Source organism: Fonsecaea erecta, assembly GCF_001651985.1.
Source record: "Fonsecaea erecta strain CBS 125763 chromosome Unknown Scaff2, whole genome shotgun sequence".
Lineage (NCBI taxonomy): Eukaryota > Fungi > Ascomycota > Eurotiomycetes > Chaetothyriales > Herpotrichiellaceae > Fonsecaea > Fonsecaea erecta.
The window spans coordinates 3,044,807-3,059,368 of record NW_017387245.1 but is presented as its reverse complement, the minus strand read 5'-3'; the positions used below and the strand labels follow the sequence as shown (position 1 = coordinate 3,059,368).

The 14,562-nt window shown below is 52.1% G+C and overlaps 5 protein-coding genes across 5 annotated transcripts; 2 read left to right on the top strand and 3 right to left on the bottom strand.

Moving 5' to 3' along the window:
* Positions 1-1,394: 1,394 nt before the first annotated feature.
* AYL99_02863 (hypothetical protein) lies at positions 1,395-2,783 on the bottom strand (the record flags this gene model as incomplete). The annotated part of the gene is made up of 1 exon (XM_018834379.1): positions 1,395-2,783. The coding sequence occupies one exon, from the start codon at positions 2,781-2,783 to the stop codon at positions 1,395-1,397; it is 1,389 nt and encodes a 462-aa protein (XP_018697003.1).
* A 3,250-nt stretch (positions 2,784-6,033) lies between these two features.
* On the top strand, positions 6,034-7,237 carry AYL99_02862 (hypothetical protein; the record flags this gene model as incomplete). Its single annotated transcript, XM_018834378.1, has 2 exons — positions 6,034-6,047; positions 6,097-7,237. The coding sequence occupies 2 exons, from the start codon at positions 6,034-6,036 to the stop codon at positions 7,235-7,237; spliced, it is 1,155 nt and encodes a 384-aa protein (XP_018697002.1).
* A 1,019-nt stretch (positions 7,238-8,256) lies between these two features.
* On the top strand, positions 8,257-9,111 carry AYL99_02861 (hypothetical protein; the record flags this gene model as incomplete). Its single annotated transcript, XM_018834377.1, has 4 exons — positions 8,257-8,271; positions 8,324-8,670; positions 8,736-8,996; positions 9,054-9,111. 4 exons carry the CDS (start codon positions 8,257-8,259, stop codon positions 9,109-9,111), a joined length of 681 nt encoding a protein of 226 aa, XP_018697001.1.
* A 1,088-nt stretch (positions 9,112-10,199) lies between these two features.
* On the bottom strand, positions 10,200-11,485 carry AYL99_02860 (hypothetical protein; the record flags this gene model as incomplete). Its single annotated transcript, XM_018834376.1, has 3 exons — positions 10,200-11,145; positions 11,214-11,311; positions 11,405-11,485. The coding sequence occupies 3 exons, from the start codon at positions 11,483-11,485 to the stop codon at positions 10,200-10,202; spliced, it is 1,125 nt and encodes a 374-aa protein (XP_018697000.1).
* A 2,552-nt stretch (positions 11,486-14,037) lies between these two features.
* AYL99_02859 (hypothetical protein) lies at positions 14,038-14,562 on the bottom strand (the record flags this gene model as incomplete). Its single annotated transcript, XM_018834375.1, has 1 exon — positions 14,038-14,562. One exon carries the CDS (start codon positions 14,560-14,562, stop codon positions 14,038-14,040), a length of 525 nt encoding a protein of 174 aa, XP_018696999.1.

The window sequence follows — 14,562 nt, the reverse complement described above, 5'->3', positions numbered from 1 at the left end:
AGGTCGTTACCCCTTTGTTAACGAGGACGGTGCTGGACACCAATTTCCCCTGATCAACCAGGTCTGCAACTTGCGATATATCCCTTGCTTGTACCGAGTACAAGATGACCTAGCCGAATATGCTTGCCAGAGGTTGCTCGCTATGCACATTATATAAAGCATTCGGTAGGTGGTGCTTCACATCGAATAGTAGGTCGTGTTTGATATGCGAAACCTTGGGGAATTGTCTAGAACAGAGACAGACGTGTATACACATTTAGACTCTGAAACCCTCCTTACACCCGCGTATCCGCGCACCCAAGGATAAAGTCTATGCTGCAGTCGACTCAAAAGACCAATCAAGCATCGCTGCCAGCGATTCTCCTACTACATCATATCTTACTCCGCTGACTTCTGACACTAGTTGCATATGTACCTGCCAAAAGGTCGATGAGATCTGCAACTGTAGACTACGCAGGGGATCTAGATCGTCTTGTGGGCAGTGATTTGACCGTCGTTTTCTTCTCGTCGGGACCCTGTCGCCGCCAGACCAACGCAACATGTCGACCTTGAACCAGGATGTAAGTAAGGGTTTCCTTCAGTCGATGTATCATGCACCGCGGACTTGATTCTCTGCCAAAGGTTGTAGTACACCAGTCTTCTATACATATTCAACCCTAGCACTACCCCCCTCTATTGTTGTATGGCCCACCACACCAAGTGGTCACACGCAACATTCCAGGTACCGAGTACATATGTACGTACGTCCTTACATTCCACAGCACCAATCAGGTGCCTAATGAATACTAGCTCTTGTTCATTACTACCAGTCCTCAACTCTTCCTCCTACTACCCCTCTGTCCCTTGTATACATCTGGCCCAAACCCGCCCACAAGGGGGAGGCCCGAACTTGGTTTGGGGATGGAAGCGGTCTAGCGATAAGCGCTATGCTCTCTGCTGTGACATGAATTTCGACGAGTGTCGCCCGTTCGGGAAACCAACCTGCCTGGCAGAGTTAAGTTTCGTCGTGGAACGAGCACACGCACAGCCCGATTGGGGGGCGGTGGCGGCCGCCGCCCTCTGGACCGGATCGAGACGGAAAGGTAAAAACGGCAGCGAAAGAACGGCACAGTCACAGTCAGAAACTGGAGGAAAGACGCCATGGAATTAGTCGGATTATTATGGATGTCGTTAGGTGGTAGTCAGCGAGACTAAGCGGGCGGTGGGTTGAACTCGGATTGGCAAGCCTATCCAGACCCTATATTGGGAGATGAGATGATATAGAGCTACGAAAAGCCGGTAAGACGAAGAAGAAGAGGAAGACGGGAAAAAGGAAAGAAGGAACCAAATCAGGCTCCGATTCTTCATTACATGTCCTTTCACCTACTGCATACGGCCCCTACTCTCTTGCCAGCTCATCCCACATATCGCGTGTACTGATTCCACACCTCATCCTTCTCCAAGCTGTCCATGTCCGCCTTGAACAAACATGCTCCCAGAGCCATGTCGCCCTGCTTATCCTTTGGCATGATGTATGACAGATCAGGCAGTTCGTCCAACTTTGCACGGCGCACAAAATCAGGCTTCCCGCCCAAAAGCCGCCCAAAGTCACAGGTCTGAGCGAGATCCATCTGTGCCCACGAAGAGATGAAGATGTCCTTGGCCAGCTGCTTCCGAGCACCATAGAAGATTGCTCTTTTGTCCTCGGTGCGGGATATCAGGGTTGCCAGGCTGCGAATGTAATGGTCGTCGACTTTTTGGAGAGACTGGCGGAGATCGCTTGCGACCGTGGAGAGTGGCGACTCGACGACCGTACGGGCGGCGGGCCACTCTGTATATGCGAGTCCTACCAGATGACCCAGGTATCCCTCTGGTACGGGGGGGTCCAGTCTTGCCCTTGCATCAGCCGCCCTGAGACAGCGGATTGATTCGTCTGGCGAAACTCTGCCACCAGCAACGCGTACGGCGGTGAGGCGCTGGGTGTACAAGGCAGTGATGGCGTCGTTGGTAGAGACCTGCTTCGTCGAGCACGACATGGCAAGCTTCTTGAGTTCGGCGACTTTGTCCTGAGGAAAGCGCCAATATGCCCAAGAGGCTGCCTGGGTTGGTTGTTCCTGGGGAGGCGGCGCAGGGACAGGACTGGCGGCTGGAATCTGACTGGAAGGTGCTCGCATCTCCTCATGGCTAAGTCCTTTTTCCCCGTCCTTCAGCATCGGCACGATACTGTCGGCGTCCTGATTTCCTGCTGCTACCAGCTGGGGATCAAAATCCTCGCCTCTCATGGCAGCTGCAAACTGCCTGATCAGCACACCCTGCCCATTCATATCGAGTGCGTTATGCATCGATGCGAAGCAGAGTAACAATCCACCACGAATGAAGTTTGCCTGGATGATGAACACCGGCAGCTCCACGGTCTGGTCATATACATAGCCCATTCCTCTCATTGGGCAAATCACACTGCCATCGAGCATTGAGAAAGGCGCGTGAGCTTGAAGGATCTCATCATATGACGGACATAGCTGAGTACAATCTTTTGGTCGAACAGGTGATCTGCCTGCCGAATGTGGAGCATATGGGACTATCTTGTAAGTTCCTGAGCTTGTGCTTGATCGTCCCTCGTTGATCACTTGGCCTGTGAGAAATGGATATGCTTCGAGGAGCTTGAGCGCCGCTCGGTCGAGGGCTTTTGTGATTACCGCCGGTGTAGAATCGGTTGCTGTGCGAAACCCGAGCACTCCTATCGTATAGGTATCCCAACACATTTGTCCAAATATGCCAGGCTGGCGGATGTTGTTGGATGTCATTTCCATTCAACACCACTCCGGAGAGTCAGTTGTCCTGTTCAATGAGACAATCTGCACGTCGAATTCCTTGGACGGGCAAGGAGCGTGGAGAAGGATATATGTCTTCCACATGTCCGGCCTCCTGAAGAAGGTGCGGGACTTCGCCTTATCTGCAAGAATCTGCGGTGCAAAAGTTTTCGTTTAAGGTCATTGCAAAACGTCAAGGGCATTCAGTAATTCGGACAACCAACCAATTTCTTCACTGTATACACCCTTTGCCGTCCGTGTGTAGTCTATCGATTGGAACAGCCAGCCCGAATGACAGATCGGGCTTGTCATCGGTTAGGCCCCTACGCAACGGAGGCCTTACGTGTTAGGCAACACGCAGTCTCAACATTGTGGGCAAAAATAAGCCGTGCAAAGTTGGTATCAGGCCTTCATCGCTGGCCTGATATGCAAAGCCATAATTAGCTTGCAGCTTTCTGCTCGTAGTAAATGTTGTTGTGGTGGGGCACGCAAATCTTCCAACACTGTACATAGAGATTTGTTGTGAACAGATCGTGCATCCCAGGGGCGCAATAATGCAACGCCATTTCCACCGCTTGAAAGAAAGAATTGAGGCACCAGTGGTCAGAGTTTGTCAGAAAAGAACGTGTGGTCATTGACAAGGGCTGCTGATTGGCCCCTGGACGAGTCTCTCACCCCTGGCGCTGACTCCTTGCTGATGACCTCTTTTAGTCGGTATTAACCATTATTGTCGGGTATATCGGTCGTGGATGGCATCTTGCTGACCTTTCCTGTTCCTGTTCCGCCCTGGGATACCTGTAACCCAATTGGGAGCGGAAATGGATGGCATTCCGGGGTACTGCAATACAATATCGTCTGATCTCGCCGTCGTGTCAAACGTGATCAATGCCGTAATCACGAGCGCCACCTGCTCGGTGAATTCGCTTCAGACTCGGGTACCGACAATCTGGTAGAGACAACCTTCAGTTGGATATATGTTGGTCCCCCCTCCAAGGTAAGGTGCTTCACCAGAAAAGCAAAACTATAACCGAACACCCATTCAAATAGCGCAAGGCTGTCTTCACCATGACCGGGATTGCCTGAGAGGCCCGGCAACGATTGAGGGCAGGTATGGTTTTCAGCAGTGTTCCCCTTAACTTGGCTCTCGAGGGTTTGCCTCTCATGCATTGTGTACTTGCATCTCCATGACGTGCTTTCGAGGGAACATCTCAGTCATTCATCTTCAGGCGATTCGTTACAAGCAGCTCCCAGATCAATTCTGGACTCCCGTTGCTTCATTGCGAAGCATTGCCGGGACCGGGAAGCGTAATCCTGGGAATTCGAGTAGCATTCAATACTGACTTCTCTGTACAGGACGCACATTTGCTGCCCCCTCCACATACTCAATTCGCGTCTGCTAGAATCTCACCATAACTCGCAGGCGACTAATGCGTGCGTAGAAGTCGCTGGAACAAGTCGATATTGACCATAGAGATCTAAGGCAGGGACCCACGGAAACAGAGGCGGGAAGCGATACCCGTACTGGATGTAAGATCCAGCTGGTCCTGGGGGAGCAAGGTCGCGTTAGTCAGGAGGAGGGTTGCTAAAGGCGACTGGAGGTGCTGTACGATGAACAATATATTACCCCGTTAAACGATCATGATGACTGCCAGCTAAAGGTCTCCATACCCTCGCGCAATATTCGGGGGTTTCATGAATGAAAGATTGTTAGCAACCATATGTAACTCGAGCACCCCAATGCAGAGAAGCTCTAGAGTAAGCTCATGGCTAAGACTCATAGGCTCAAGGAGCATGCATAAAGCACAAGGAGATTGTCCTCGACATCTTGGGAAACTGAATGCGAGGTCGGTAACTAAAAAGGTAGGCAAGAAGAGGACAACTCAAGGTGCATCTCGGACCAACTTTTTCCCGCACGAGGCTACGAACCCCTTAATTGCCATTACAACTACAGCATGTGTCTCTTCGCAGTTCATCTTGAATTATCTGAGGAGCTAAGCTGTGTCATGATGTTAGAATGGTTGAATCGATCCTCCCACTTTAAACTACGTTGTTTTAGTAATTGTGTCCTTAACATGTCCCCATTCTCTAAACAGGTATTGGCCGAGGAGTTATACAAGTCCGTCCCCTTCTTCAAAAGCACGGCTCCTTCCTCCTGTCCAAGAGATTGAGGCAATCGGATTCAATGTTGTCAGAGAATACAAAGAAAGTGCCAGTAAGCTGAATAGCTCATCGTTGATTATCACTGTGTGAAACGAAACGGATTCATCAGAGTTCAATGGTGCCGGGAAGGCTCGCAGAGGCTCTGCAACACGTCTGCTTCCTTGACACGATGTCCAGAGCGTGGCTTCGGCTCTCGCACTATGGTGGGGGGTTAATATGCGATTCCCACGCTGTCGAAGGTCGGAATAGATCGAATTAGAGGTCCCATGATAGGCGGACCAGCAGAACAGACTAATTTGTTCTTCTCAAGCTCAGCGAGCGACAGCAAGAGAGTCTTTTGGGACATGAGCAGAGTAGATCGTCATTGCTCATGTGAGCAACAATGGCGGTGAAGATAAGGAGGATATCAGAAACTTGAATGGGTTGAGAAAAAGATGACAGACTTGTTGCATAATAGGTGGCTCTCCGCTGCTAACCAGGATACACCTAGAATGACGACGAACAATCATTGCTTACCCTGTTGGAGGTACTGTGGGAGAGGTTCCGACTCGCAGGGTTATTGTCGGGAGGTCGACTAAGGTGCACCGATCCTTTTGTTGCAAAGATTCGACATACAGCAGAAAAGGCACCATTGCCAGTGGTTGCGCAAACGATGAAGTTTTAAGACGTAAAAGATGCTGATTATGGCGAAGCTTGAGGCCTCAGGATCGACACAGGCAGCTCGCTGTCCGCGTAATTGCTTTTCATCGCCTCCTAGCGACCGATTTCATTCTTTCTAGGGTTGGTGCCAGAGGTTTCTGGGAGCATACAATGGAGAAGGACATGACGACCAGATGTTCTTGACGGACAAATTGTACGGGCTGTGAGTTGGGAAGTTCATTCCTGTGGAGAAATAGGCTGAGGAAGTAGTTGCTACAACAGGTCTATGCTTCGCCGTTCTTTATCGATAAGCCTTTTTTCCGCCTGCGCCCTAGAAATTTTTGTGCCGCAACGATGCCAAAGCGGTCAGCCCAGTTTTCAAGCCCTTCATCTCTTCCTTGAGCACGCGGTGTGTGCATTTGCTATCTTCGTTGCAGGGTCCAAGATGTTGCGGGAAATGTGAGTAGTATCTGGACTACTTCCACCCGACGTAGACTGACAGTCGCAGAAAACCACGAAATGCTCGCACCGCCCGCATTGTCAAAGCGCGCGAGCCTCAACAGCTGGAATCGAGGAAACGGGTCCTGCTCCTGCACGGGACGAAATGCCCACAACCGGTCAACAGTGTACTCAAAACTGTACACACTCTCACGAAACCGGACTCGGTGATGCTCACTAAGAAGAACGACAACATCCACCCGTTCGAAAACCCCGAGTCCTTGGAGTTTTTGGCAGGGAAGAACGAATGTGGGGTGGTAGTTTTTGGCACCCATTCTAAGAAGAGACCGAACAATATCACCGTCCTGCGGATATACGATGGCAAGCTCCTTGACATGATCGAGCTGCTCCTTCTTGTGCCCACAGACGAGCCACAGTCGGAGCTCAAATTGCAGATTGGGATCGGAATGAAGCCTCTGGTATTGTTCGCAGGGTCGCAGTGGGATGACACTTCTTCATCGGCACAGGCTACGCTCTATCAGTCCCTCAGATCGATCATGTTGGACCTTTTCCAGGGTGAAGAGATATCCTCGATTGACGTGGCAGGTCTACAGTATCTCCTGATGATCGCCGCGGGTGAGAGCTCTAGTTCTTCGGGAGACCTGAACGACCCGGCAAACAAACCTGTCCTTCATCTCAGATGGTATCGGGTACGAACCATGAGATCCAACAGCCCCAAGATTCCCCGGGTCGAGCTTGACCCAATCGGACCGAGCTTCGACTTTCGAGTCGGTCGATTCCACGAGGCGGATGCAGCCGTGATGAAGGATGCTTTGAAACATGGCCGTCGGCCCAATGAAGCACGGACAAAGAAGAACATTGAGACTGATTTGGTGGGTGACAAGATTGGGCGGGTGCACCTCGGAAAGCAGGATCTTTCGGCCCTACAGACACGAAAGATGAAAGGGCTTAAAAGAAATCGTGACGATCTCGCGGATGAGGAGGAGATGGCAGACCTGGATGGCGAGGAAGATATCGTCAGCCAGGACGACGACATGGAGAACGGCGGTATGGACATTGACGACTTGTCGGGTGGAAGTAGTGCTCTCGGAAGCGGAGATGAGATTAGCATTGGAGAAGATGACGACGAGGACATGAACGACGCAAGTGACGCCGACAATGACAAGCCGAAACGACAGCGAACCTCTTGAGGAGGACAGCGACTCGAGGATCGTCAACCACCCCAAGATACGCCGGCAAAACACCGCATTTCAGCACGACTGGTCCTGCAGAATGCAATTGATGGCCCATGACCGTAGGATGGAAACACCAAGATGATAGTTGCCTCACCCTAGCTACCATGCCTAGTCGAGGAAAGACGTCGCGTGTCCAAGCTAGTGGCTGCGGTGGTCAGGTCTGCCTGTGTCAAGCCTTGACAAGGCCCCTCTTCACGCGATACGCTTTTAGAGCAAGATCTCGGGCGGCAATCTCCAACAACAACCGAGGAGACTGAGGGAAGAAGGCTCCATGACACGGAGAACCCACACCTTGGATGAAGCCTTCGTTGGACAGGACGAGAGGATGCCCGTCGCGGGCTGCTGATGAGGGTTGGAAGGCATACATTATGGATAAGGAGCTGGAGGAGTATTTCTGTCAAGGCACAATACGAGGGATAATGTTCACGATGAGTGAGACTTTGCCATAGAGATCTTTGCTACGCCATCTACAGTACCTGGCGAGTAAGACGAAACATATTCGGGAATTGACCCCGGGAAGCCAACGGCGAAAAAAACCCCCCAGACAGCCGAGGCACAGTGCGGCGGTTGAACAAAAAGTCGGACTGTCGGACTGTGGGGAAGCGCAGCCATTGCCATGACTTGCCCTGCGCTGACCCGCCCGCGGTTCACATGCACCGAGAAGACATAGTCAGGATGATGTCGTCGTATTTCTCGTTCGCCGAGGAGTCTTTCTCTGCCTCTCTCTTATTGATCTCTTGAAACCCGCACCCAATTGCTCTGCTGTTTCGAGGCGAGCCCAAATTGACACATGCCAATTGCTCATTCCAGCCACGCTGCTTGCTCCATGCCCATGACGTTGGCTGCCATCACCACGCCCTCTGCCGTCTAACCCTCGTCCGCTGACCTTTCTCGTCCCTTCGTCCTTGCGCTCTGTACCTGTATCGAGAGAACCGTGGTCTTCCTCCAGCAAACAACTGCCTTCAATAGGCAAAATGGACGTGCTGAAGGTCAGTCACCCCTCAATGCTGTGCTGCTGAGCTCGAGCTGACACCCTCCCAGGACACCGTCGAGTCCATCATCCTTAACCCGGATCTCGCTCCTCTCCTAGCCATCGTCAAAGCGGCCCGCAATGGCGCCGTCTACGGTGCAAAAGTCCGATTCCCTCATGCCTTGGTCATGGTTTTCCTGTTCCGATCAGGGACGATTCGAGAGAAGGTCCGCCTTGTTCTGAGAGCGACCAGACAACACGCGCGAAACCTCGCATTCTTCGCAACCGTATACAAATCCGCGATGTTAATATTGAGGCTACTGAACCCCGCAACACCCGGAAAAGAAGGGCCGTACGACACCTTTTTTGCCGGTCTGTTGGGTGGGTATGTCGTCTTTGGACGAGGCAAGCAGGGCAGGTAAGGATCAATGGTGTTCACTCTAAACAGGATTATTCAGGCTAATCCGTGTCTTCCCCCAACAGCGTCAACCAACAAATCGTCATCTACGTCTTTGCACGAGTAATACTCGCCCTTGCGAGGCTCAGCATTGAACCACCAAGTGCCACGAGCACCACACCCACGCCGACATTATGGACCCAGCGGTTATCGCCCGAGGTCAAAGCAAAGATTCAGAACAACGCCTGGCCCGTGTTTGCCAGCTTGAGTTGGGCTTTTGTGATGTACATTTTCCGATGGCAGCCCGAGAGCATCCAACCAAGCTTGAGGAGTAGCATGAAGTATATGTACGTTTTGGATTTTGACTTGCTCTGGTGAAGGAGATGCTGACCGATTTTCTTTAGATATGTCAATTCGGACTATTGGGATAGTTTCCGAAACTTCCTAATTCACAACAGTTAGAAACGGAACGGCGGGACGGTGCTGCATTGGAAACGGCGTTTGAAATTTTGGCACTCATGGTCTACGCATATACGAAATTCAACTTTTCGAGTGTGATACTAGAGGATGTTCAGTGTCCTGCTTGGAAAAGGCCGGCTCAGATGTGGAAGTGGCAGAGTGGGCAGTAAAACGTGCTCAGAGGTAGAGATCTACATGGAATGAGCATTTTCAGAGGCATCTCGAAGTTGGAACTCTTGAGAAGGATACCTCGTCAATGACCCATGATGGCGAGAGAGGGGAGACTTGTATAACAGACTGGGCTCCCACAAAGACAGACTTACCTCACGATCTCCTGCCTGTCTTTTCCCTTTTGCCCGCATTTGTCCGTCATGTTGGAAGCCGCGTGCTCTGTCCAGGTCTCCAATATCCCACCGCCCGGTGTCCTCTCTCTATCCCCGAACAAGAGGACCAGCCTCATGGCAACACATTCTGTCTGCCCGTGTCAGCACAAGAGTTCTCACCCGTGCACTAACTGACTGACTGACGGACTGACTAACGAACATCCTGGGAACCCAACAACCCTCTCTGCCTGTGTGGCTGACTGACTGACCGACCGACCGACGGCAGATGTTCATCTTTGTCCGATCCTCGCCTAACTTTGACACTTTTGGACCTGTTCGGGGCAAATGGTATTGGTACTGGTATGTGTTTTCTAAACGTACATTGTCGAGGGTTAATCAATTTACCGGGACGCTCGCTCGTCCGAAGGAGAGGGGGGAAGGTTTCAATAGCAACGGGCTCGAGAGGCTAGGTTCAAGGAGGTGGAACTTCCGTTGTGCACCAGCATCTGGACGGGTCTATTAGGAGGGTGTTGAAGTCTGAACTAATCATTCTTGGGGCATCAAGAGTTTATAGAGGAACGCCCCAGGGCCACACGGCGCTGAAGTGGTAGACTCGGTATAGATTCTCCCGCTGTGTCACATACATATACTCCGGGGGTAGAGGCACATATGGAAACCCATAGCACAAGTACAGATTGACTCCCATCACTTAATACCCATTCGATCAGTCTAACTCAGTAGCTACTCGCGCTTCGAAACTCCCCAACCCTAGACATACACCCCTGTTGTCTCCCAGGCGGCATATTCATTCCCGCCCGGGCCGCCCGGTCCACCATCCCATCCGTACATGGACACTCCGCCGCCGCTCACGGTCGCGTCGAAGAAGTATTCAGCGTGGTAGGCTTCCGTGACGCTCAGGTACGGGGACGCGAACGGCGGGGCCACGGCGGATGGCCGCTGATGGACTGGAGGGGTCAGGGCGTGAAGGTGAGGTTGGGGAGGAGGTTCGATTCGGCGGCGATCCGATGGTTGATATCCTGTCTGGACTTCCGTCCTGGGCGTGGGTATCGGTGTGCCGAATAGCTCGTCACAGAAGTCATCCACCGGAGAGTCGACCCATGATGTTGTCGACGTACTGGTACTGTTGAGACGTCCTCCAGAGCAATGAGACAGAGATGTGCTTCGTGCGTCGGATATTGGGGTCAACGGCGAAGGATATTGCCCGAAATATGTCGAATGGGGTGGCACTTCATCCGCATCGAGTGCCGAAGGCGGCGGTCCACAGGTGGTCGACGTCCGGCTCATGATCGTTGCCATGGCTGGTATTGGCGATTCCGCGACAGCACTCCGCTGTTCAGGTGGTGCTGTGCCAGGTACATGACAGACCGGTTCTCTTCGCACGGCTGTTCGAACCTGCCTTTTGGTCTTCGGCGCAATGATGGGCGGAATTGATCTCCCCAGGCTTACCGGCGAGACAGGTTCTGATTTGTTGTTGTTGTTGTTCTTGGTCGAGTAGGAGTCGATGTTGCGGTAGTCGGCGTCGTCATCGCGGTCAAGTACCCCCAATCGTTCAAGGATCTCGTGCACGCTGGGGCTGCCATTGACTTCCTCGACGGGAGCGCCATCCCATCTCTGACCTCTGACGAGCCGCCCGTACAGTTCCACCACGCCCGCCGTGAGAGCCTCCTGATGTTGAATGAGGAGATTGGTGTATCTTTGCAGGCCGTCAGCGAGAGGATATTGAGACCCTCGGAAGATGTCGGGTATGATCCAATTGCTTACCTTTGGTTTGTGCTTGCAGAATCGGTCTTCCTTCGTAGCTTGTACGAACAGGGTGCTTGGTCTAAATTACACCTCCTGCAAGGCTTCTCACCGTCACACTGTCGAAGGACGATGGTCAGCTTTTCCAATTTCTATTGGATTTCTCTATTTGAAGTGCTAAAAACGGCAGTAACTAGACGAATCCGACTCACCTTTGCCTTCTTGACACGGCATCTTTCACAAGCCCGTGAAACACGCGGACGCGTCCGTACAGTCTGTTGGTCCGTATTCATTCTGCTGCAGTGAGGAAGTTTGTTACTGGAAGAGGAGAACGATGGCTTGATTTTTGTATGATTGAAACACCTGGTCCGCGCGTCAAGATACTCTCGCGGGGATCATGTGCTAAGTACTTGGATGATGCATTGAAACAAAGGACAATCTAGGTAGGTATAAACACCGTTTTTCCTCAGGCTCGTTCGTAAGTCGGTATGGATTCCTGCCGAGCACACTGCATTGCCGACCGGTTTTGTGACGGTCCCGTACCGCCTGAGGCGCCAGATCCCCGTCAGAAGCATTTATCAATCATGTGAAAATGGAGCGACACTCCCAGGAATGGCCAAGTTGATAATGTAGTATGCCGAACCAGGGAATTGGTGGGTCAAAGAATCGCCGCCTCGTAATAATGGTGCCGTGGAACCCGAGTTGCAAATCAACTTTTGAGTAGAGGGATGGTTTGCGGATTCACACTCGAACTCTCCACCGTGGACCTCCTCTGATTGGAATGGCTCAAAGTCTGTGCACAAAGCTGATCTCCAGTCGCAGCAGAGACTGATGCTATATCGTCCGTTGAGCGTCAGGATTTTGAGGCTCGAAGTAAGAAGAGAAGCGTAAACTCAAAAGCTTTGGAGTAGCAATGACTGCTTGATGGAAACTTGCTTTCTGAAGAACGACTTGTTCTCAGAAAGAGCTATTGGGCAATCACGACTTGCTGTGCGGGGGAAGTTCCTGGCAAGATAGCTGGGAGGCCAAGAGCGTATGCAAGTGTGGACTGATCCTCAAAAGGTTGCTTTCTTGGTCAATAGACGCCTAGGGGAATATTGGGGTGAGGCCAAAGGCGCACAGTTATGTCGTTAGGAAGGAGAAGACCTTATCCTGGAAAGAACTCACGACGTATACACCCATCAATGCATCGCGATCCCATCCCAACTGCTCGAAATCGTCGCAATAGCTTCAAGGTCATGTTATTGGCTGGCTGCCCAAAGCGATAGGGATCTTCCTCATTGTCTGCGCTCTATTCTGGACATGAAGAGACACTAACTGTAGAAGGAATTCCGTCGGCGATGGATGTTCTGGACGGTGACCGAAGGGGCCCTTGGGTTCTGCTGAAGAGACATTGTAGCCGGTGTAACCAGTCACTCAAAAGAGTATTAGCTCGATGCGCAGGTACACAGATGTCGAAGCTGTATGAGGTGAGGCTAGCACCAATGGATCAGGAGTGAGAGGACCATGCGATGGAAAGGATGATGCAGGAGAGAAGAGAGAATGGTGCTGGGGCTGGAGAAGAAGGACTTTTTGTCTGACAATAAATATATACTTAGAGTCATCTTTTCCACCCGTAGAATCTCATGTCAGACCGGAGGATTTCACACCTATCCAAACCAAAGCCTGAGAATTCGAAACATTGCATGCACTTCTTCATTTTCTGACATCTTCAATGCCGTCAGCGGCACCATTCATGACGACACGTCGCACTTGCTCAGAGTTCATGAGATCAGGCGAAGAGCACGATTCTGAACCGTGCGTCCAGGATTGCCCCGACCTGCAGCTTGGGGAACGCTCGGTCGAGACCAGCCTCAGAGTGCCACGAGCGCGCAGTTGATATTGGGGCTTTTTGGTGTGAGCGCTTCATCAGCCTTTGCCTCATATCCATCCGTGGTTTGACAGAGGTGATGACGTCTTTCTCCTCAAGAGTGCACTGTCAACTGCATCCGAAAGGATCAGTTTGTGCTTATCTAACACAGATGCCAGCAGCTGACAAACTGCCACCCTCTGATTCGAAGCAGTGGGACTCCTTGAAGTGATCGTCTAGCAGGCCGTGGATCAGTGTAGAGCTCATCCGCACTGATCCGATCATGCCAGGTCTCTTCAGGCAAATCGCCGCATGACTGATGCAATGGTTTGGAAGAGTCGACGCCGCTTCCACATGCTCCCGACATGACGGCAGGGAGGATCCTCAAGAAATGAGACCTCAATGGCTCGAGTCACCTGCAGATTCGGTAATATCTCGCCTCACTTCCTGACAACGCTTGTTGTTCATCTGGAACGAAAGATGCCACTTGATGGATGTTCTGACCAATGTGATATAATATGATATCACAGTGATCAATCTCAGACGGCCGAGGCAGGGTGTGTGGCAGGCTTTCCTGCGGTCAGCCTCGTCGCCTCAGGCGCCTCCGAAGATTTCAATGTACCCATTGGCGCCACATCCTACGTATGCTATTCAGCACGGGAAAAAAACGGGGACCCGGTCTGAAAGACTAGCACATGCAAGTGCGAGACCTGTTGGACTAGAGGCAGAGCAGAGATTGCTGGCCTCGAAGTATGAAGCAGTTGGTATTTCAAAGCTATCCAATTTTGCACGAGATGCAACGTGCAGGCTAAATCGCCTGGCATATCTGGGGTATTCAATCAATCTCATCACAGAGTCGTGTCATGGTAGTGAACGCTGCAGTGCTATCCAAAGCAACTCCGGGGGCAAACCTGATGCAGAAACCGACTGTCAACGACCACCAACTCCCCCCAAAATACACAATCTCAGAGTGCCAGCTCTCTTGTTGCTCGTGGCTCAGATGCCCTCCAGTTTCAACTCCTTGGCAATGATGTCCGCCCATTCGTCAATCTCACCCCAGTCACGGTAGTCGCCCCAGCGTCCACCGACGCAGCTCCAGAGGCACCGTAGGGGGGCCGGGGTCTCTGAGCCGTCGTCCTTTCCCGCGAACAAATGGTGATCTCGGACCTTGGGCAGCTTCCGCAGGACCATCTCTTCGATCTGGCGTGACTCGCGGCGCACGGCTCGGTCTCGGACCCATTTCGAGCCGACGGCCGGAGCCATGCCCACGCTGAAGGTCCAGGTGGGCTTCAGCTGCAGACCCATGGCCTCGATGTCGAGGAACTTTTGTGCGTCCAGCAGCCACTTTTGGCCGTGCACGGCGCTCCCCAGGATGACGGCACTGTAGTTCTCGACGCTGTACACGTGGTCCACGGACCGGCAGTCGACGGCGAAGCCATCGGCATGAAGGCGTGAGGCGATCCGCTCGGCCACTTCTCGCGTCGAGCCGTGAGAAGTGGCGTAGGTGATTAAGATAGGCAT